Source organism: Aspergillus stella-maris (genome assembly GCF_047715825.1).
Source record: "Aspergillus stella-maris strain CBS 113639 unplaced genomic scaffold BDV14scaffold_66, whole genome shotgun sequence".
NCBI classification, from domain to species: Eukaryota; Fungi; Ascomycota; class Eurotiomycetes; order Eurotiales; family Aspergillaceae; genus Aspergillus; species Aspergillus stella-maris.
In genome coordinates, this window is record NW_027396860.1 from 35,131 (window position 1) to 56,772 (window position 21,642).

A 21,642-nucleotide genomic window follows, 5' to 3' on the forward strand; every position below is an offset into this window, starting at 1 on the left:
TAGACAACGTGCATTTGTAAGCACGTCTAAAAAGGGAGGAGCGAGGCTCCGTCGTACCTGCCAAGTTTGATGCTATAGTACAATGGAGTTTAGTCCTCTTATATCCGATCAACATTTCATAGATTGTTCAATCGACGATTCTATACGAGGAGCAACCTCTACCTGATAAGCTTCGGCTATATCCAACCCCCTTATGCCCTGACTTAATATTTCTCTTGTATATCGTCATGAAGTATATACAGCTTTTTGGTCTATCTCTATATCATATACCAAGGCATTATTCAAGAAACGACCTGCTCGGCCCTCAATGCCGCGATGTCCTTAGCGGAGTATCCAATCTCGCCTAGGATCTCATCTGTATGTTCGCCCAGCAATGGCGGCGGGCGACGGATGGACGGCTCGGCGTTCGAGTATTTCACCGGTGGCGAAATGACCTTGATCGGGCCGCACGCTGGGTGTGCGATTTCTTGGACCATGCCGCGGGCTTGGACTACAATTACTCCATTAGCTGATACTCAGTGTAAAAGGTAGACAGGGCAAGACGAACCATGCTCATGCTCCATCGTCCCCTTAATATCATTAACAACCGCAAACGGCAACCCGCTCCCCTCAAAGCGCTTCTGCCATTCTTTCGTCGAGTGCTTACGGGTCTCGCCCTCAATTAAACTCTCAAGCGTCTCTCTATTCGCGACGCGGTTCGCGTTGTTGAAGAAGCGCTCGTCCGTTTTCCACTCTCGCTTAAGCAATTTCTCGCAGAGGATACCGAAAAGCCGGTCGTTTGCACCTCCGACAAAGATGTCCCCGTCTGCCGTGGGGAAGGATTGGTAGGGTGTTATTGAGGGGTGTGCGGTTCCCCAGCGGCCACTGTCTTTCTTTCCTGAGATGAGGACTGAAGAGCCCATGTTTGCTAGCGTTGCGACTTGGCAGTCGCTTAGGCAGACGTCTAGGTGTTGTCCTTCTCTATCTGGGTCGTTTTGGCGCGTAAAGAGGGACGCGAGTATACTCTGCACAGCGTATAACCCGGTCGTCAGGTCCGTCACAGCAACACCAACCTTCACAGGCGGACCATCGCGAGAGCCCGTAATATGCGCGAGTCCGAACTCAGCCTCGACCATCACGTCAAAGCCAGGTCTGCTACTGTATGGCCCCGTTTGTCCATACCCTGTGATAGAGGTGTAAATAAGGCTAGGATTGATTTTCGACAAGGTCTCGTAGTCCATGTTATATTTCTTGAGATTCTGCGGGAGGTAGTTTTCGACGAGGATATCGGCTTCTTTGGCGAGTTTGTGCAGGATTTTTTGGCCGTGCTTGGAGGCGAATGAGAGGGCTAGGGAGCGCTTGTTGCGGTTTACCTTTGTCTCGCGTTAGGTGTGGTCTCGGCTGGAAAAGGGAAATGAGGGTCTTACAGAGAGGTAGTATGCGCTCTCACCACTTCCTTCCCGGCCGTCAAGGTATGGTGCCCATGGTGGACCCCAAGCCCGCGTATCGTCTCCGCGAACGGGGTGTTCGATCTTAATGATGTCCGCGCTGCAGTCAACTCGGTTAGTTGCGTCCAACTGTATTAGGAGCTTCGGAAGAGTAAGCGCACCCGAGGTCACCCAGTATTTGAGTTGCGTATGGCTGTATAATTACTTGATTAGCTCCGTTGTCCACAAATTGGAGCTTAAAGGCGGACGAACCCCTGCCAGTACTCGGGTCAAGTCGAGCACCTTCAGCCCCTCCAACGGCAGCTTTTTGTTCTTTTTGGCCGTTGAAAGGGCGCGGGCGGCGATTGAGGCGCCATTGGGCCTGAAGATGCTGCGAGGGAAGCGGGAGATCAGCATCTCGGTATATTGTCTATGTTGTAGGATGTAAAAAGAAATAACAAAGTGCGCCCCAGGAACAGTGAACCCGCACGAGGTCGGAGGTTCAGGCCGAGGCTAACCTGACCGCGAGAATTGGAGAAGCCCCACCGGCGAAGGCTCCGACCCCACATGGATCTATGAAATCTACGGGCGGTGCGGAGAAGTATGAAGAGCGCAAAAAGACATTTTATTCAAAAGGTATCATATCATCTAAATGTTCACAGCATCGGCTTCAAGTCAGCCGCAACCTTGAAGGGAGCCTCAGTCTTGCTGCGGATCTCGTCTACGGATACGCCCTCGGCGTGCTCGACCAGGGTGAGTCCCTCGCTGGTGCTAACCTCGAACACGGCCAGGTCGGTAATGATCTTGGAGACACAGCGGGGACCGGTCAGGGGGAACGAGCACTGGGAGAGGATCTTGGGGTTGCCCTTCTTGTCGGTGTGTTCCTGTGGTTGTTAGTATAGCTTCGACTTGAAAGGTGTAGGACAACGTACCATTGTGACAATAACCTTGGTCTTCTCAGGGTTGGCGACCAAGTCCATGGCACCACCAACACCCTTAACCTTACCGGGAAGCATGAAGTTGGCGAGGTCTCCGTACTGGCTGACTTGCAGGGCACCGAGCATGGTCAGGTCGATGCGGCCAGCGCGAATCATGCCGAAACTCTCGTGGGATCCAAAGATGGAGGCACCTTTGTTCAGAGTGACAGTCTCTTTTCCGGGGTTGATCAAATCAGGGTCCTCCTCGCCGGGCTTGGGGTAGGGACCCAGACCCAGGATACCGTTCTCAGCCTGCAAGAAGACTTCGACGCCTTCGGGGAGGTAGGAGGGAGCGATAAGAGGCATTCCGATACCGAGGTTGACGTACATGCCGTCCTGGAATTCCTTGGCGGCACGCTTGACGATACGTTCGCGACGAGCAGTGGCCTCACCAGAACCTACACTATTAGTATAGTTCAGCTACCGAAGTCAAGAAACTTACCAGCCTGGAGCATCTCGCTCGGGTCCTTGGCGAAGGTGAGCTTTTCAATTTGCTTCTTCTCCGTGCTCTGGATAACCTTGTTGACGTAGATGGCCTGCAGGTGAATCTCTTCGGGCGACAGCTCACCGACCTCGACAATGTGGTCGGCTTCGACGATGGTGTACTTGGCGTTTTTAGCCATAGCCTCATTGAAGTTGTTCTGAGCGCGACGGAATTGACAGTTGCCGAGTTTGTCGGCCTTGTCCGCCTTGATCAGAGCGTAGTCACCGAAGATAGCTTCTTCCAGGATGTAAGCCTTGCCGTTGAATTCGCGGGTTTCCTTGGGCTTAGAATATTCCGCGACCGTTCCGTCCTTGTTGTAGCGCACGGGGAGTTCACCAGTTTGTACTAGAAAGTCAGATTGTATCTTCAACAGAAAGTGAGAGTGACCTACCGATAGTTCCATAAGCAGCAGGGGTGTAGAAAGCAGGGACACCAGCGGCACCAGCAGCGCATTTCTCAGCGATGGTACCCTGGGGAGTCAATTCCAAAGAGAGGTCACCAGTGAGGTACATCTTCTCAAAGACCTTGTTCTCACCAATGAACGAAGCAATCATCTTGCCAATCTGACCAGACTCAAGGAGCTGGCCCAGACCAGCGCCAGGCATACCGGCATTGTTGGAGACGACGGTCAAACCCTTGATGTCGGGGCGGTCACGAACGGCATTGATCAGAGTGTTGGGGACACCAGAGAAACCGAATCCTCCGACAAGGACAGTGGAGTTACCCTTCATGTCCTTGACGGCTTCGCTAGCAGAGCCACATCGCTTGTCGACAGCAGGTCTTGAGCACGAGGCGGAGAATTGCCGCCGCCAGACGGCGAACGGACGGACGACCGCAGGGACGGGTCGTGCCATTATTGTGAGGGTCAGCTCTGGGGTAAGAAAGAGGAGAGAAAGAGCGGAGGAGCTCGAAATAATAAGAAGCGCAATGGCAGCTCCATCATCGGATCGGCTAGTGAGGGCGTGGGGATAAACCGACAAAGCGATTATCCGGCCTGACTTTTGCCGCTGCGTACATCCGATGCCGGTTTCTCCCCGTGCTCACCGCCTTCGTGGGGCCGCGACTGCTAGGGAAAGGTCAGGTGATAGGCTGACTGTTCGGGACTAGCGTGTCCTTCGGCTGGGGTAGTCGGATGTGCTCTCTTCCGACCAGCCTGAGGCATCTCTTTATCACCACCAACTACGTTGACTTCCTGGTCACTCGGCAATATATGCCATAGCTGAAGAAACAAGAAATTATCTTCGATCTCAGCTGCACTTGGCACAGTCGGAAGTCAATTCACCAATTGCCAAGCTCCAATGGTTGAGTCCGGCCCAGTTATCTTGCGCATCGAGATGTCACTGTGCAACCTCCGTACCTCGCTGTCCGATCGAGAACCCGCCCATCCTAGTCTTTATTGACAGTTTCCTGTTGCGTGTCTTGCATTTCGTCCGACTCAAGATCATGGGAACTGAGAAATGACGTGGACAGTCAAAATCGCCGACCATGAGGTATATAAATATCCCTCCGTGGAAAGCTCCTTCATTCAATGCCCACTCAAAACACCTGTGCATTTGACATTTAGGCACCTCAAACAATGCTTAGCTTAACAGCAGATATCAGTAGCGACAGGGTTGCCGAAGTGGCAGCGACCCTGGAGCAGCTCGTCTCTCTGGACCCTGCGACCCCCGCATCACGCGCCGATATTGTCGGGAAATGTCAATCTGTGATCACTGCTTTGAAGCCCCCGGAGGTTGTCATTGCAGACATGCTATCTTCCGTATGCCTACTATCTTGGTCTAGGATGAGGCTCTTGAAACTAAAACTAGGTGTACGGATCAATAGCAAACGACCCTTTCCTGTCTCGTTTCACTCAACAACATAGGTACATTTGAGAAGCTCTCCGACTCTGAGGAGCCATTGACTGCTAGCCAACTAGCGCAGCTATGTGCAGCGGATGAAGAGCTAATTGGTAATGTCTGTTTCTTATCCTACAGCCAAAGGTTAACTTTTTCACTTTAACAGTCCGTCTCATGCGAGTTGCGACAGCGGGTGGATTTGTTTCTGAAACAGGGCCCAGATCCTATTCGGCAACAGCTGTCACCAGAGCCCTAAGCACTCAGATATATGTCTCTGGTCTCCGTTGGGTGTATGTCCTAATTGACGAGCTTCCCACATGGCAGCGCTAATGTAGCTGCAGTCACTTCATGAGTCGCACCACGGATTGCCTTCCTGATTACTTCAAGGAAATCCAGCACAAACATCCGACCAGCAACGGCAAGACTGCATTCAATTACCACTTCAAGACTTCCCTCGGACCGTTTGAGTGGATGGCCCGGGAAAACGGTGAAATCCAACGTGATTTTATTCAATTCATGGCGAATCGCTCGGCTGGCCAAGCCTGGTCCACATACTGGGATGCGAAGCACCGCATATTCGACGGTGTGGAAATCAACCCCGATGCTCCGCTTTTGGTTGACATCGGTGGGGGCGTCGGACAGGATCTGCATCTCGTCAAGAAGGCGCTTGGCCATGTATCCAAGGGCCAGCTTGTAGTCGAAGATCAAGCCTCGACACTCGAGAACATTCCGGAGGGAGTCTATGACCCGGACTTTGTCTATCAGGCGCATGACTTTTTCACTCCGCAGCCGATCAAGGGGGCGCGAATCTACCAAATGAAAGCTGTTATGCATGATTGGTCGGATGATCGGGCTGTTGAGATCCTTCGCCATACTGCTGCCAGCATGAAGCCCGGTTACTCGAAAGTCTGGATAATAGATCGAGTGCTGCCCGAGACGGGCGCCAACAAGATGTCAGCGTGGCAGGATATCTGCATGATGGCGACATTAGGAGGCCTTGAGCGCACCCGCGAGCAATTCAAGCAGCTTTTGTCTCAGGCGGGCTTGATTATAACAGATGTTACCATGCTTCCTGATGGCATCGGACTGGTACAAGCTGAATTGGAGAAATAGCGCACTGACTCTTCTTTCTGCTCGTCGAACACCGGCTGCTCAACCAGTTTCGGACACGTCTTGGATATTTACTTCAACTGCTAGGTATCAAGTTGCCTTTTTTAATGTATTGGGTCTGCGATCATCGTTTATTCAGGTATTATGAGTACTCAATGCTAGTCACAGGCAATTTAGAGCTATATACATAGTAGACCAGATAGATGCGTAGCTGTGGGGTTTCTCTTCCTCAGGTTTATAAAGTCAGCCAGTTCTACCGCGCTTTCAAGAAGGATTTTCTCCTGGAACCTTCCCTTGTTCTCGCTGTGAACACCTACTGAACATCCCCTATCCCGATGCGCCCCCGAAGATGCCGCTGGCCCCGACGCCGGATGTCCGGATTTACGGAGTTAAGACCTACCAAATACCAACCCCACACGCGGCGGCCATTCTCCGCACGGGGACCCGCCGCTTCTTCAACACCAACAATCGACCATGGAGCTAGACTAGAATCTAATAACTTCCAATTCCTTGGGAGTGCGAATATTACATTCTTCCCTCTTTCTCTCACTCCTTCATACCATTCCTTCTTCAAAACCGCCAAAATGTTCCGCCAAACCCTAACAAAAACCCCGCACGACGTAGTCCTCCTCTCCGCCGTACGAACACCCATAACGCGCGCCTTCAAAGGCGGATTCCGACACTCCTACCCAGAGGAACTCCTCATGCCCGTCCTGACCACGGCTCTAACACGCGCAAATATCCCCGCCTCCGCCATAAACGACGTATTGATCGGAAATGTCCTCACAGAACTGGGCTTCGCAAAGACAGGCCGCACAGCGCTGAACGCAGCGGGGTTCCCGAATAGCACGACATTCCACACCGTGAATCGGCAATGTAGTTCCTCGCTCCAGGCAATCACGCATATTGCGCATGCTATTGCGGTTGGACAGATTAATGTGGGTTTGGCTGGGGGGGCGGAGAGTATGAGTCGGAATTATAATCCGTCTAGGGGGATCCCGAGGGATGTTTCGCCTTTACTCACGGGGAGTGGTGTTAAGGATGCGACGGATTGTTTGGTGCCAATGCTTAGGACTAGTGAGAATGTTGCGGCGCGATATGGGGTGTCTAGGGGGGAGCAGGATGAGTTTGCGGTGGAGAGTCAGAGGAAGGCTAGTGAGGCGCAGAGCAGTGGGAGGTTTGAGGGGGAGATTGCTCCTGTTAATGCGAGGAGGGTTGGGGAGGATGGAAGTGAGAGCTGGGAGGTTGTAAACAGGGATGACGGGGTGCGTGCGGGCGTGACGCTTGAGAAGTTGGGCAAATTACAGCCTGTGCTGGAGGGAGGTGCGTCGACGGCTGGAAACTCGTAAGTTTACCTATCTTAACCTTCTCTATACCAGACCATCTTGTTGACAAAATTGTATAGATCTCAGATTTCCGACGGCGCCTCAGCAACAATACTCGCCAGCAGATCCTGGGCCGAGTCCCACGGTCTCAAACCCATCGCCCGCTTCGCAGGCACACAAGTCGCCGGCTGCGCCCCCGACGAAATGGGCATCGGCCCCATCGAAGCACTCCGCAACCTGTACAAGCACAGCGGCATCAGCCAGAAAGACGTCGACGTCTTCGAGCTGAACGAGGCGTTCGCGAGCCAGAGTATCTACTGCATTCGGGAACTGGGGATTGATATGGACAAGGTTAACCCTAACGGTGGTGCTATTGCTCTGGGACACCCGATTGGGGCTACGGGTGCGAGACAGACTGCGACGCTTTTGGCGGAATTGCAGAGGCAGGATAAAGAGGTTGGTATTGTGAGTATGTGTGCTAGTACGGGGATGGGGGTTGCGAGTTTGTTTATTAGGGAGTAGACGGTTGTATATAGGTAGGTAGTGAAAATGTATATACAGTCAGTCGGCTATAATGCTATCACGCTCCGTGATGAAGGTACGATTGGTAGCTCCTTCCTTTCCAAGCGCAGTGTTCGCAGTGATCTTTATGGAAGGAACGATGGGGTTGCTCCTGCCTTCAGTAGGTTGCAGCAGAAAGGAAGGTGCGATGGCTGGGCACGTATGGCCGCTCCTTCCTCTTGTGAAATAATCGATTATACTTAATGAGGGAAGTGCATTTGCCGGCCTAGCAGACTCTACCTTACACAAATAGGGACCCTGCTAGTGAATGAAGACTAACCTAGGGAAGATGCGGAGAAGATGAAGCTATCCATGTGCCCCACAACCACAGCTTCATCGTGGGGCCCCCGGATTCTGTCGTTCCTCGACTTCAGAATAACATTATCTGCGTTCAAGCACTTTCGTCAAACAATTGCAACCATGTCACTCTTCAAACAGCTCTCCCGTCTGCCTCGTAGCCAATTGCAGGTTCCGCGCATTCCAGCACGAAGTCTTGGGTCCGTCAGCGCCATCGACTCCAGCATATTCCGCACACTCTTCGGCACAGAAGAAATCCGAAAGGTACCACTTCCAGGTTCCCTAATCGCAGCACAAGGCAAGCTTATAGATTTGTATAGGTATTTGACGATGAAGCTTACATCACCCGCTGCGTCGAAGCTGAAGCAGCCCTCGCGCGCGCGCAATCGAAATGCAACGTTATCCCCTCTCACATTGGCGACATGGTGACGTCCAAAGCTCAAGCTTCAGCACTCGACATGGACAGACTACGTCGGGAGACTGAGATCGTCGGTTACCCGATCCTGCCACTTGTTCGGCAACTCTCTGCAGCTTGCGGTGAAGAGGGCGGAAAGTACGTGCATTGGGGCGCGACTACGCAGGATATTATGGACCTTGCCAGTGTACTGCAGATGAAGGTTGGACTCGAAATTGTTGAGAGACTGCTTGGCGAAATTATCGCGACGTTGCGTGGCTTGTCTGTGCGATATCGAGATACGCCCATGGCGGGGCGGACGCATTTGCAGCATGCGCTGCCGGTAACGTTCGGGTATAAGTGCGCGGTATGGCTGTCGGGTTTCCAGCGGCATCAGCAGCGTCTTGTACAGTTGCGTGAGCGAACACTCCTTGTGCAGTTTGGTGGAGCTGCTGGATCTCTTGCGTCTCTTGGTGAAGGTGATGACGGGCTGCGTGTTCGGAAAGCCCTTGCAGAGGAATTAGGGCTTTCGGATCCGCCCATCACCTGGCACGTTGCGCGTGATGGAGTTGCGGAGATAACAAACTACCTTGCACTACTGGGCGGTTCGATGGGCAAACTCGCCCTGGACATCATCATGATGTCCTCGAATGAGCTAGGCGAGGTCTCTGAACCATTCGTCCCACACCGCGGCGCAAGCAGCACAATGCCTCAGAAGCGCAACCCAATCTCATCAGAGGTGATCCTTGCCGCATCAAAGGTACTGCGCTCAAACGCGGGTCTCGTACTCGACGGTATGGTAGCTGATTTTGAGCGGGCGAGTGGACCGTGGCATCTCGAGTGGGTTGCCGTTCCAGAGAGCTTTGTGCTTGCCGTCGGAGCCCTGGAGCAAACAAGGTTCGCACTTGGGGGCCTTGTTGTGCATGAGAAATCCATGTTGGACAACCTCTATTCCACCAAGGGACTCATCGTGGCGGAGGCGGTCATGATGGGCCTTGCGCCGTTTGTGGGGAGGCAGAGGGCACATGATATCGTCTATGAAGCTTGTCGGGAGAGCATTGAGAACGGGTGCAGTTTGGAAGAGGAGTTGCTGAAGCGGAGTGAGGTTACTGATAAGATGCCCGCTGACAAGGTCAAGAGCTTGTGCGATCCAGTCAACTATCTGGGCGCATCGGGCCGGATGGTTGATGATGTTTTGGCTGTTGACTAGATACGTATACTCGTAATGCAATGACAATTTCAGTATTACAGCGTTTGCCTCATACAAAATGCTTAAAGGGCAAATAGGGAAAGAGCGACTATGTTCAGTCGTCCATCGCACTTTCCCTGCGTTGCAAACCTCTGTGGAGCCATTTGTGGAAGGTGCAACCATGCCGGCTTTCAGATACAAGGACGGCACGAACTCGTCGGGAAGGAGCACCTGAGGACTGCAGTATCCGGCCTCGCACCTTCCTCGGACTGAAATTCGTGTAGATACTCTGTATACAGCCTGAGGCCACCATTGCCTTACTCTGTACGCCACTTCTCTCCACATCAGCCAGCCCCGCAAGCACAAACCCTAAGAGCATCGAGGAAGATCAAGGATCCATTCACGTTTCCGCATGAAGCTATGGTCCCATGAACGCCTCTTGGCTACTAACACAGAGTATATTTGTGAAGCTAATGTGGGCCTTCTGGAGCTGCTCCACATCCATACAACTACATCATACAGGGGACCGATCTGGGGCCATACCCCCTATAAACATCTCCCAGCACAAGGCAGAACAAGTAGTTGTCTCAAACACATCCAACAATCACGTCCTTTACTTTCTTTGCAATTTACTCTCTCATAGTCAAACATCAATCAAAATGGGAGACGCCGCACCACCCCTCACCCCGCGAGTACCGCAAAAGGACCTCCAGAAGGCCTTCCATTACACAGACACGATGACCCGCAAACCAACCCGTGACAATGACCCCTACGAGTATATACCCGGCTTTGGCAATAGACACCAGTCTGAGGTTATCCCTGGTACACTCCCAGCGGGGCAGAACAACCCCCAAGCACCGCGCTTCGGTCTCTACACAGAGGGCATCACGGGCTCGGCATTTACGGCCCCGAGGGCAGTAAACTTCAGTACTTATACGTACCGCGTTAGGCCGGCTGCTGCTCATGGTATGTTCTCTCTATCTTTTGGATGGAGTTACGGAGTTGGACTAATAGTAGGCAGGCGGCTACAAAACAAACATCCCTCACAAAGGCGACCTAGAGAACTGCTTCTTAACCCTAAACCCCCGTGTCGCTACACTTCCCTCCCAAGGCGAATGGTCCCCCTTTCCCCTTCCTTTTCCTACTTCGAAAATTGACTTCATCGATGGCCTGCATACCCTCGCTGGTAGCGGCGACCCTAACCTCCGCGAGGGCCTAGCGCTCTACGTCTACATGTTCAATACGTCCATGGCCAACCGCACCTTCTGCAATACGGACGGCGAATTCCTGATAACCCCACAATTAGGTATCCTCGACATCCAGACGGAACTGGGCATGCTGTTCGTTCAGCCGGGTGAGATTGTCGTTATCCCGCGTGGAGTCCGGTTTTCTGTTCGGCTGGGTCCTGGGCACGACGTGGCAAGGGGGTACATCACTGAGGTATGGGGCAGTCGATGGGAACTACCTGACCTTGGCCCGATAGGAGGCCACGGCCTAGCTAACCCGCGGGACTTTTTACACCCCGTTGCGCACATCGATGATCTTGACGCTTTGCATGAGAAATGGAAGATCGTGAATAAAGCGAACGGCGCCCTAAATGAAATACAGCAGGATCATAGCCCGTTTGATGTACTTGCTTGGCATGGGAATGTTGTTCCTTATAAGGTGCACTCAACCCTAACAACCTCCAGCTTACCCATCACCCACCCTACCAAAACTGAGCTTGATACTAATAGTGAATGAGCAGTACGACCTAACCAAATTCTCCTCCCAAAACTCCACCTCCATCGACCACACAGACCCTAGCATAAACATCGTTCTTACAGCGCCCTCGCGCGATCCACACACACCATTAGCTGACTTCCTCTGGTTCGGACCACGCTGGGATGTAGCGTCTAATACCTTTCGACTTCCGTACTTCCACCGGAATGCGGCGACGGAGTTCCTTGCTTCTCTGTATGGGAAGGGCCTAGGGAGATCAGAGGACTTCGCGCCGGGCGGCGGAAGCGTCGAGGTTTCGCATACGCCGCATGGGAATTTCTCGCGGGAGTATGTTTGGGAATCTAGGGTGCAGGTTAATGAGCCGAGGAGGATTCTTGAAGGTATGATCCCGCCCATGTCGCCAAAAACATAAAGGAATTGTGAGGCTAACGGGTGTTGCGCAGACCAAATGACCATAATGATCGAGAGTAGTCGATGCCTGCTCTTCACTGAGTATGCGCGGTCTGAATGTGGTGTATTTAGGGAGCAGGGGACTGATCCGCGTGCTTGGGATATTCTTCCTGATCGGTTTTCAGCGTATCCGAATATCAAAGGGATCTTGGAACGGGTGAAGAGGGATAAGGAGGAGCGGAAGGGGAAGTTGGAGGTTTGGTATGATGATGCGAAGCTGGGGGAGTTGTGTAGGGGGTGAATTTGGGTTTGCTTGTTGGTAGGTAGGAGTTGCGTAGCGTTCAGATTATTTATTGCTGTTTCTTACCTACTGTTGAGCCTGGTTACCTGCTATGAATAATCACCCATAAGCATACAGTATGAAACAAGCACTTAGACTCAACAGCATACCTACTGCCCTACATCTGATCATTCCGCTCCATGAACCACCTCACACTCCTCTCTCAATCCCCTCCTGCATCCCCACCTCAGCCCGATACCCCAGCACCCTTCGAATCCTCTCCGTGTTATGCGTTCTAATAAGCGTACTAAACCCAATCCCCGCCCTAGTGACATTCGCCTCCTTCTTCCCTCCCTGAGACGAACCAAGCCAAGCAACCTAGTCGCTAATAAATCCAATAGCTAACCCGATCCAAAGCGGAATCACAATGATATCCCTCTTTCTAACGGGTTTTCCAATCGCAGCAGAGACAGCCCGCTGGAAGCCCCAGAATAGCCAAGGGTCATCGTTTGTTACATTGAAGACTTGTCCATCGCCGCGGGTTGAGATGTCATGGGTTTGTTCCTTGCCCGAGGCTTCGAGGAGTGCCCATGCAGCGAGTAAATGCGCGTCTGCGAGGTTTCCGGCGTAGATAAAGTCGTATGGGTTCTGGCCGTTTCCCATCTGAAGACGGGATTTACCTTGGCGCGCGACGGCGATCATTTTTCCCAATGAGCTGGTGTCGCGCTCGCCGATAACGAGGCCGGGGCGGAGGAACACTGTTAGGAGCTTCCCGTTTTCAGGGTTGCGGTTTGCAACCCTGATTGCTTCTTCGGAATCTGCTTTGCATAGGCAGTAGGTTCGTTGTGGTGAACCTAGCGGGCGGCCCTGTGCCCAGAGGATGGGGTCGTCCTCTTTGCAGTTGATCATGTTGAGATATTATCTGTTACTACACCCGAGGTAGACGTACTAATTAGGGCCTTCACAGTCTTAATCTCCGCTGCTGCACGCAGGAAATAATTTGTTCCTGTAACGAGGACAAGCGGGTATACAACTTCTGGACCGGGATGCGGTACATCAGAGGACTGAGTCGGGGGCGATGCAGTGTGGAAGATCGTCACTGGCTGCGCTAACCTCATTACCTGTTGCACATCCTCAAGGGAAGAAATGTCTGCTTGGTGGTAGTGCACATTGGGGCTTGGGTGTCTGTTGCGGGTTGTGTTGGTGTCCAGGCTGTGGATTGTGCAGTCTGGTTCTGAGGCCAGGATCTTGTCGAGTATGTGAGAGGCTATGAAGCCGTTTTCGCCTGCTTTGAGGACGGGGCTGAGTTAGTTTGGGTTTTGAATGGGGAGACATAGCTCCAGCTGAGGATTTGATGGGAGAGTGTTTGATGTTTTTCCATTATTGGAGCTGGAGCTGGAGCTGGAGCTGGAGCTGGAAACGCTAGCCTGGCCAGGAAATTTAGTGTCATAACTAAAGGAGATAGCTGTGTAATATGACTAGGTATTAATGGCATCATGGTTAAACGAGTGATAGGAGATTTCTAATTAAATTTTCCTGTCATTAGCTTGTTATAGCATCAAACTGACGGGTTTTCAGTATCTGTATAGTTGCCATCGGGAATTCAACAAAGAAGAACTGCCGAGATCCACCAAGAAGTATAGATCACGTGCTGGGATCTACCTCCGGCTTCCTATTCCACTCACCAGTCAGAAAGGTCAGGACTGTATGTCTTTCAAATGTATAGTAGTTTACACAATAATGAAAAGGAATAAGCTGACAGTCAAATGCAGCGCAATGGGTTAACATGCAGTGCCTGATTGGCTGACTGCAATACCCCATAAATCAGGCTTCTCCCCGACGTACGGTACCAAACCCCGGATCCTCAGCCAAGCCCCTGCTTTGCCCCGTACTTTACCAGCCGCATACACACCCAAATTACATAGCCGGAGTTCCCCTCACGCCCGCTTTCACTTTTGGTTCCCTTTGGCTTCCCAGTCCTCAACCTCCTCGCTCTGCAATTTATCCTTCATCAATCCTCGAGTGTCTGCGATCGCCAAATCCTCTCCAGTCGCTCACATCGCGATATGCATCCGACGTCCTGATCGCAATAACTCTTCATCCTTTCCGCGTCTCCGCGAGTCACCATGGTCATCCGCAAGTGCAACATCTGTGACCGTCGCTTCAAGAAGACGGAGCATTTCAAGCGCCATGAGCGATCGCGTTAGTGTCGCGCCTCTGCTGAGATATTTTGTACTGACAGGAAGTTCCAGACACTAAAGAAAAACCATACGAGTGCAGCGTCTGCCACAAGCGATTCTCCCGCAGGTGGGTAACTCCACTCCAAAGCTACACATTCTCATGCTGATCCTGGCAGCGATGTACTGAGCCGGCACGCAAAAGGCCACAATGCCAACGGAACAGCGACTGCCAACTCGGCACAGGCGAAACCGCGCACTCCCTCGGTAGCCCAGCCCCCCAATTCGCAACCGAATCCAACGCCCATGGATCCTTCCTCCTTCCTTCCGATGAACCCCGGTGAACCTCATATGGCACACGCCCTTCCTGTCGCGCCTCGAGATATTTCGCTTTCTGGCCCTCCGAGCATTCCCCCTTCGTCGCTGGACTTCCTCGCCGATATATCCGCCCACCATGGCCGGACCGAACCTGACGTTAGCGCCATGATGGTGGAGGAACAACCGGCTTACTTTGGCTGGAACGAGATGCCGGCTCCTCCGGCGCCGCCGCCTGTGGCTCCAAGGGACCAGCAGGCTTACCAAACACCAATGTTTGATGCGGTACCGAACGATATGCTACAGTTCTGGCTAGAGCCGCGCGGAGATACAGCGTCGCATCACGGCTCCCTCGATATGATAGGCGATGCCAACTTCAGTCTCATGGGCGATAACGTTGGGATAACTCCGGAACAGAAGGCGAAGTCTCATGCGGACGACTTGAGCAAGACAACTGGTGATATTCCAAACGAACGCTTTGCGAGGGTACAACGGTACTGGCTCGCACCGACCAATACCACCGGAAGGCTCATGAACAGCCTGTGGCGGGATATCGCCTGCAGCGATGTCGATAACATCTTCTCAATACACTCGTCACAATCCTTCAGTAGCCCATCTGGACACCTTCCTGGATCCCGATACGGTCTGGACGAGGAATGTCGCCAGCAGCTTCAAGCGGCTTTCGGCAATATCAGACTTACCAATCAGTTACAATCGCCAAACGATGCGCTATCGCCTACGTCAACCTCGACATTTGGAGGCCGTCCGGCCTTCCCTCCTGCGGAGATCCTCGATATGGCGCTTGATTTGTACTTTCGCAACTTTCACCCTCTTGTTCCTTTCGTTCACGTTCCGACGTTTTCCGCAAAGAATACCCGCCTTCCAGTATTGTATGTTATGTGCCTCATTGGCATGATCATGCTAGGTACAAAAGGAACGACGACATTTGTTTCTAAAAACTTCTCCGTAAGTTCATTCTATCCATTGTGTCAATATCACTGACAGCAACAGTTCGTCTTGGAGAAGATCACTGCAGATCTGGCGAAATGCTCTGTTGGTGTTGAGAACACCATGGGCACCATGAATACCTTTGCTGCAGCATTTCTGAATCTGAATCTGGCGGCTATCACTGGGGTATGTTCATATCTTTCGACCATTAAACGGATGCTAATTGGAGCAGGAAAAGGAGCATCTGGAAAAGTCACAGATGCTGTACGTGACTCTTATGTCGGTATGTTGACGTCTCCTTATTTGTGCACTTCAGCACTAATCAGAATAGGTCGCCCAACGGCACGGACTTTTCTCTGCCACAGACGGCCAAATGCTCGACATCACCCTCTTCGAAGCGGTTTCCGACATTGACGTGAGGTGGAAGACTTGGAGTAAGGTCGAGTCCGTCAAGCGGTATGTCACATATTCATTTTTTCTGTTCCGTACTAATTGGTTAGGCTGATTGTCGGGCTATTATTACTGGACTCGTGGTATTCTTCCTTCTTGTCGACTAGCCCTATTATCGTCCCCGACTCAATCCAGCTTATCCTCCCGTGCAACGAAGGCCTCTTCCGGGCAAACGGATCCATGCGTTGGATCCAATTAGTGCGCAGCGGCAAGCGTCTTCTAATGCCCACCGTCCTAGCTCCTTCAGAAACCGTTGCCGTAACTGCTTTGGACAATCCGGTCGACGACTTCTGTATTCAAGGCGTACTAGCAATGGTACAACTACGTCTATCAGAAGCATACCACCGCCTGTTATCGAATCGGGCGAGCTACCCGTTTGCCCCATGCCATACATACGCCATGGACGGCCGCGCAAGATGCCTCCCCTCACTTCAGCTACAAATAGCAAACAAATACGGAGAGGTCTTGGAACGTCTTAATCCCAACGCCGCAATCATGTGGCACAATATATGCATGACACTCACAGCCGACACTCAAATATTCGACCTAGCTGCCGGACGTGCAGGGGCAGGTCCTGCTCGGAAAGCCCTAGACGACATCGCGACATGGTCGCAGACCCCCGCCGCAAGACGAGCTTGTCTCCACGCCGCACACATCTATAAAGCCATGACGAACCGCAAAGCCTCAGACCACACCATGTTCCACTCCGTTTTCTCTCTTTTCTCCGCAGCCCTAGTACTAGGCTTGTACATCTTCATGGTCCCAAACCCAAGCGAGGTCCAAGTTGGCGGGACATCAATTGAACTCCTCGACGACATCAACTGGGAGCGCGTCGGCACAGAAGGATTCACGAGCTTCATGGAGCCGCGCGGGAGTCAGGCATTTACTCCCTCGGATGATCCCGCCGTCAACTTCATCCGCAACGGCGGAACAGTCTACTTCCGCGGCGTACCCTTCCAAGGAGGATACCAGTCTGCTCGCCGCATCTTGCTCGATTACGCCGGGCTCCTGAAGGACGCAGGGAAATGGAGCGTACGCAAGTTCTTTTACGTACTCCATATCATGAGTGATGTTCTTATGGAGGTCGAGTAGGTGTTCACCGTCCGGCAACTTCTGATATCACGGTGCTGGACACTACGACATGAACATGGGCAAACGGCCATACTACTAAAAAAGGGCATGCGTCCAGCTGGCTGGACAACCTACTTATATATGCTATTCTACTTTTTATAATGACTCTACGGCAATGGTGTACGGTGTACGGTGTACGACTACATGTTACATATGACGCTGGATTCCCGATTCAAAAATGATATTTATAATGATCCTAGACTTGAGCTTCCGTAACTCTTCCTTGGCATTTGAATGTCCAGCACCAATTATAACACTGCTCCTTCCTAATACTCGAGATGCAAGCGATAATCGCTCCTTCTCTGTGACATGTATACATACCTTGAGCTGCGAAAACGGAAGGAGTGATGGTGACGTGGCGTGCCACCGGTCGTTCCTTCCTCGTCTGCAGAGTATGTGGTCGCTCCTTCCTTAGTTGTTTCAACATACCAAGCGAAGCAAATGGAAGGTGTCGTGCCACTGATCTCGCTGCCGTCGCTCCTTCTGATCATAGTAGGCCAATTGTTCGTCTACATACCTACATACTAAGTGTAATCAAGCACTCCGTGTCTTCATAAACATGTATACTCTATAACAAAAGACCCGAAAACCACGCTCAAATCTACTCTGCGCTCTAATAAACTCCAACCGCTCATTTATATAAAATCCCCTCAACAACCTCACTAATCGCCAAACAGCTCGTTAACCCGGGACTCTCAATGCCCAGCAGATTCACGAACCCAGGGAACCCGTTTTCCTCCTGGATGACGAAATCCTGGAATCCCTTTCCCGTATTCACGGCGCCGCCACGGCCCAATTTCGGGCGAATCCCGCAGTATGAGAGATTCAGGTTACTCGGGTCGATGTTCGGTAGGTATGCTTGGATTTGCGGGATTGCTGCGGCGAGTCGGTCGGCGCTGGGCTTGAGATCGGTTGGGTCGTCGACCCATTCGACGTCTGGGCCGAATCGGATTTGGCCGCCCATGTCGAGGGTTAGGTGTGTGCCTAAGCCACCGTGGCCGGGTAGGGTGGCGGGGTAGACGAGGACTGAGAGCGGGCCTGTTGGTAGAGAGGCAGAGTAGGAGAAGTATGTGCCCTTTGCGTAGTAAGGCGTTCTGTGCCGGGATTCGGGGAGGAGCATGTTGTTGATCGCGCAGGCGTAGTTCCCTGCGCTGTTGATGAGTGTTTCTGCAATAATTGAGGTCTCCTCGCCCTCGACTCCCTCGCCTCCACCTGACTTTGCAGTGATCTTGTACCCTCCTTTCCCGCCATCAATGGCCTCTATCCCCGTTACAGCCGTGAGAAAGGCACAATCGCCACCCCGATCCTCAAAGTCACCCTGCAAGAACGTCATAAGCGAATGGCTATCGACGATTCCCGTAGTCGTACTCTCCAGTATCCCCGCGCGCCCACGAACCTCAGGCTCGCGCTCCAGAGCCTCAGCCTGAGAAAGTAATCGCGTCGGAACACCGAGTTGCTTTGCAAGTTCGTGCGTCTTCAATGTCGCTTCCCACTCCGCATCATTCTGCGCAACAACCCACTTCTTAGTATTGCGGTGCGGGATCCCATTGCGCGAGCAGAGGTCGTAGAGCATTTGTTTGCCGCGGATGCAGAGGGTTGCTTTTAGGGTGTCGACGCCGTAGTAGAGGCCTGCGTGGATTACCTATCCTCGTAAAGACATATGTTAGCTACTTAGGTTCCACTTGGTTCGTTCAGCACTGCGAAACGCAGGGAGGGGAGTTGTACCTCTGAATTCCGACTACTCGTCTCCGTCCCCGGCGCATCATGTCGCTCAAGCAAGATAGTCGATGTATTTGGGCGCGCAGCTAACTGACGCGCGACTGCTAGGCCGACGACGCCGCCGCCAATCACCTAGCTGGTTGTTAGTTTGGTGCCATTGTTACTGTGAGGTGCAATGTGTAAACTGTAACGATGAGAGAGCGTACAGCGTGAGTGACATCAGCAGGCGCCGCACGAGTCGTGGAAAAGTGCCGGCGGGGAAGACGGAGACCGGGGAGTGTTTGGCGCAGGGTGAGACCTGCTCGGGACGCCATTGCAATTGAGTGAGGTTATGCTGGTTAAGGTAGCTTAATAAGGAGAAATTTCAAGAATTGTATATCATTACTGCGCCGGGGAATTAAAAAAGAGAAAAGTGTCGAGAGTGGTGGTGATGAGGTGATTGGAGAAGTGGAGGTTCACCGGCGCCGATCGTCGAGTCTATACTTCGGCCGATAAGAGATAAACAGACTAACAATGACTTGGCATCTTATCAATATATGGATGGGGCTTGAATATTACAGCCTCTGTACCCTTGGGCAGGGGTAGCTTAGTAAAGTATATCACGTCAACAATATAATCTGGGATAGACACTCAACACCATTTAAAGCTTCGCCAGATCTAGTTGTGGCTGGGTATTCACTATTATATACATTTGATGGTCAATCAATCAAGCAGTGCCTTCTAGGTGTCGCGTGTCTATATTCAGGTATCTCGAGTTATGCGCTCCGGCCTATCTAGCTTCGTTTACCCACATTCTTGAGCATCTCGTCAAAGTGCTGTTCTGGTTAGCTATCTTGTCATGTGTAAGATTTCAAGGGTCGTAGTCTCACCTGCTTCTGCTCTGTTGCGAGCTTGCCTTGTGTATCCTGTCTCCAGTTAGTATAGTCAGTAATCAAGAGCGGAATACGTACGCTAATAATGGTCAATATTAAAGAGTAGTTGTTATAGAGGAACCGTTCTCTTCGTTTCGCGTCACCACCGATGCGGCTAAGCTTGGTCAAAAGCCCGTCAAATTCAGTGGTTAACCGCGAGAGACTGTTTGCTACGGGCTCGTCGTCGCCTGCTTCGCTACTCAGCACGAGAATACCGTGCAGTAGCTGTCCGAACCGTTGTGTGAGGAAGTGCGGTGCCGAAGACTGGTTCAGGTCGTCTCCGCCTGCAAGGGACAAGGCAGACACCGCACTGCGACCAGTGTTTGCGCCTATCCGTTTCAATGATTCGCAGTGAGTGTCCATGATTACTTGGAATCGAGGCCACAGCGACATGTTGATTCCGTTTATATATGAGTCTGCAACAGGGACCTTTCGTCGTTGAAGCTCAAACGCAGCTTGTTGGTTCAAGCGGACACACATCAGCACACCGAGTGAGTCGGTAGTAGTCTCAATCAGTTGTTTGGTGAGTCCTTGGCCAAGTGTGAACACTGGGGTAAAGACCTCCAGGGCTTTGCGGGATATTTGCAGGAAAGACAATGTCGAGAACATCTCTGTCATGAAAGAGTATTCAGCTGAAACGTTGTCCAGCATTGCAAGGTTGAAATTCCGGAATGGGACTTCGATTCCGTGGAACGATGTGTCCTCTTCTGCCAGGTACGATGAAATAGCCATTTGGCTGCCAGTCCGCAGGATGTCAATCCTTCGTCCAAGTGAGAATGGGTCGTGCGCCGCGGCACCTGTCCGACCACCAGGGACCAAGTTACCTGTTTTCTGCGCGTGCGGATCACCTCCTAGGACCTCATTTCGGTCACTGGGGTAGAGTTTGATCTTCGCCAAGGCTTGGTGATAGCGGGTGAAATGTGAGAGATAGTACCAGCGCATGGTATTGATATATGCCTGAGCAATTTCTCCAGCTAGAGTGGGATGAGCCCGTGAGATGTAGCTGTAGAGGTCTTTGAATTTGACCAAGCGTTGTTGCTGGATAATTTGAGCATTGATGTTTGGCGATCGCAAAGCGCGTACTTGTGAAACCAGGTAATCTCGGATCCTCTCCACTGCCTTCTTCTTGACATCCTCGAGAAGTGGCCGTACATCGTCGATCGCCTTGGTGGAGCTAGAGCTTGCAATCTTTGCTTCGATGCCTGCCGTCCGTGTCTCAAAGTCGTTCAGTGCCTTGACCCAATTCTCATCAATTGGACCCTCGGCAATCATTCGGACGGCAGCTGGAGATATACTGATCTCCTCCACCGCAGGTCCAAGCAGTTGTTCGACATTCCTTCGGTTTTCCAGCATAGCATTGAGCTGTAAAGATCGAGTCTGAAGAGTCTCTATCTCCGCCGAAACTGCGCCTAGCTCATTCTGAAAGTCATTCAAATACATTTCCACCGACTTCGAGACATCATCACAGCCGGAAATGGCGTTGTGCAGATCCTGATACTTATCCCTCTCCTTCTCAAACTGTTGGATTGTCTGTGCACCAGCATCGCCGCTTGCTTTTCTGTTTGGCTCCGGTTTCTGCGCGAATTCTTCCAGACTCAACCCTCCGAAGTCGATGTCTTCCACCAGCTGAGAAGGTTTCGTTGACTTTACCTCTTCCACAGAACCGTCGGTCTTTGATCCCTCATTCTGTTTCTTTATGATACTGTTGAGCACTTCGAGCGGGTCGGCGACATTGGACGGGCGCTTTCCCGAAGTCGCATTCTGTTTCAAGGTGTATTCTTCGGGGACCGGAGGTACTGCGGGTAAGGAAGTGGTGGAGGCGCTTGGGGAAACTAAGGCGGACAACGAAGAGCCCGGCCGACTGAGGCCAGGACGGCTGTTCTGACGGTTCGGCGAGAGGTGAGAAGATGATCTCTGGGGAATCGGAGAGGGACCACGATCAGGCGTTGAGTGACCGGCGATGCGGTCGAGCCACATGTTGTAGCTGAGCAGCTTACTCTAGGCAGCTGCGGAGGGAG

The 21,642-nt window shown here is 52.1% G+C and overlaps 8 protein-coding genes across 8 annotated transcripts; 5 read left to right on the forward strand and 3 right to left on the reverse strand.

The window, feature by feature from the left end:
• Window positions 1-281: 281 nt before the first annotated feature.
• On the reverse strand, window positions 282-3,721 carry BDV14DRAFT_192326 (CoA-transferase family III domain-containing protein; the record flags this gene model as incomplete). The annotated part of the gene is made up of 9 exons (XM_073771623.1): window positions 282-490; window positions 548-1,352; window positions 1,407-1,527; window positions 1,589-1,620; window positions 1,680-1,797; window positions 2,067-2,290; window positions 2,339-2,781; window positions 2,826-3,212; window positions 3,259-3,721. The coding sequence occupies 9 exons, from the start codon at window positions 3,719-3,721 to the stop codon at window positions 282-284; spliced, it is 2,802 nt and encodes a 933-aa protein (XP_073624254.1).
• A 310-nt stretch (window positions 3,722-4,031) lies between these two features.
• BDV14DRAFT_180671 (S-adenosyl-L-methionine-dependent methyltransferase) lies at window positions 4,032-5,985 on the forward strand. Its single transcript, XM_073769949.1, has 5 exons — window positions 4,032-4,357; window positions 4,470-4,626; window positions 4,692-4,818; window positions 4,872-4,995; window positions 5,047-5,985. Exons 1-5 carry the CDS (start codon window positions 4,353-4,355, stop codon window positions 5,816-5,818), a joined length of 1,185 nt encoding a protein of 394 aa, XP_073624255.1. The 5' UTR covers window positions 4,032-4,352; the 3' UTR covers window positions 5,819-5,985.
• A 414-nt stretch (window positions 5,986-6,399) lies between these two features.
• Window positions 6,400-7,662, forward strand: BDV14DRAFT_203863 (thiolase family protein; the record flags this gene model as incomplete). The annotated part of the gene is made up of 2 exons (XM_073774387.1): window positions 6,400-7,160; window positions 7,221-7,662. 2 exons carry the CDS (start codon window positions 6,400-6,402, stop codon window positions 7,660-7,662), a joined length of 1,203 nt encoding a protein of 400 aa, XP_073624256.1.
• A 459-nt stretch (window positions 7,663-8,121) lies between these two features.
• On the forward strand, window positions 8,122-9,602 carry BDV14DRAFT_211173 (class-II fumarase/aspartase family protein; the record flags this gene model as incomplete). The annotated part of the gene is made up of 2 exons (XM_073776039.1): window positions 8,122-8,262; window positions 8,319-9,602. 2 exons carry the CDS (start codon window positions 8,122-8,124, stop codon window positions 9,600-9,602), a joined length of 1,425 nt encoding a protein of 474 aa, XP_073624257.1.
• A 638-nt stretch (window positions 9,603-10,240) lies between these two features.
• Window positions 10,241-11,994, forward strand: BDV14DRAFT_211174 (RmlC-like cupin domain-containing protein; the record flags this gene model as incomplete). Its single annotated transcript, XM_073776040.1, has 4 exons — window positions 10,241-10,547; window positions 10,603-11,246; window positions 11,329-11,683; window positions 11,747-11,994. The coding sequence occupies 4 exons, from the start codon at window positions 10,241-10,243 to the stop codon at window positions 11,992-11,994; spliced, it is 1,554 nt and encodes a 517-aa protein (XP_073624258.1).
• A 357-nt stretch (window positions 11,995-12,351) lies between these two features.
• BDV14DRAFT_203866 (3-beta hydroxysteroid dehydrogenase/isomerase family-domain-containing protein) lies at window positions 12,352-12,882 on the reverse strand (the record flags this gene model as incomplete). Its single annotated transcript, XM_073774388.1, has 1 exon — window positions 12,352-12,882. The coding sequence occupies one exon, from the start codon at window positions 12,880-12,882 to the stop codon at window positions 12,352-12,354; it is 531 nt and encodes a 176-aa protein (XP_073624259.1).
• A 1,217-nt stretch (window positions 12,883-14,099) lies between these two features.
• Window positions 14,100-16,955, forward strand: BDV14DRAFT_203867 (FTFMHR domain-containing protein; the record flags this gene model as incomplete). The annotated part of the gene is made up of 7 exons (XM_073774389.1): window positions 14,100-14,175; window positions 14,226-14,280; window positions 14,330-15,431; window positions 15,477-15,599; window positions 15,646-15,696; window positions 15,745-15,869; window positions 15,914-16,955. 7 exons carry the CDS (start codon window positions 14,100-14,102, stop codon window positions 16,953-16,955), a joined length of 2,574 nt encoding a protein of 857 aa, XP_073624260.1.
• Window positions 16,956-17,625: 670 nt separating this feature from the next.
• Window positions 17,626-21,601, reverse strand: BDV14DRAFT_192334 (Sac2 family-domain-containing protein; the record flags this gene model as incomplete). The annotated part of the gene is made up of 6 exons (XM_073771624.1): window positions 17,626-18,636; window positions 18,720-18,845; window positions 18,920-19,011; window position 19,283; window positions 19,583-19,618; window positions 19,664-21,601. 6 exons carry the CDS (start codon window positions 21,599-21,601, stop codon window positions 17,626-17,628), a joined length of 3,204 nt encoding a protein of 1,067 aa, XP_073624261.1.
• Window positions 21,602-21,642: the final 41 nt, after the last annotated feature.

Coding starts and splice junctions, on each gene's coding strand:
- BDV14DRAFT_180671 (XM_073769949.1), top strand. Junction 4,627..4,691: donor TTGCAGACATGCTATCTTCC/GTATGCCTACTA, acceptor ACGGATCAATAG/CAAACGACCCTTTCCTGTCT. Junction 4,996..5,046: donor GTCTCTGGTCTCCGTTGGGT/GTATGTCCTAAT, acceptor ATGTAGCTGCAG/TCACTTCATGAGTCGCACCA.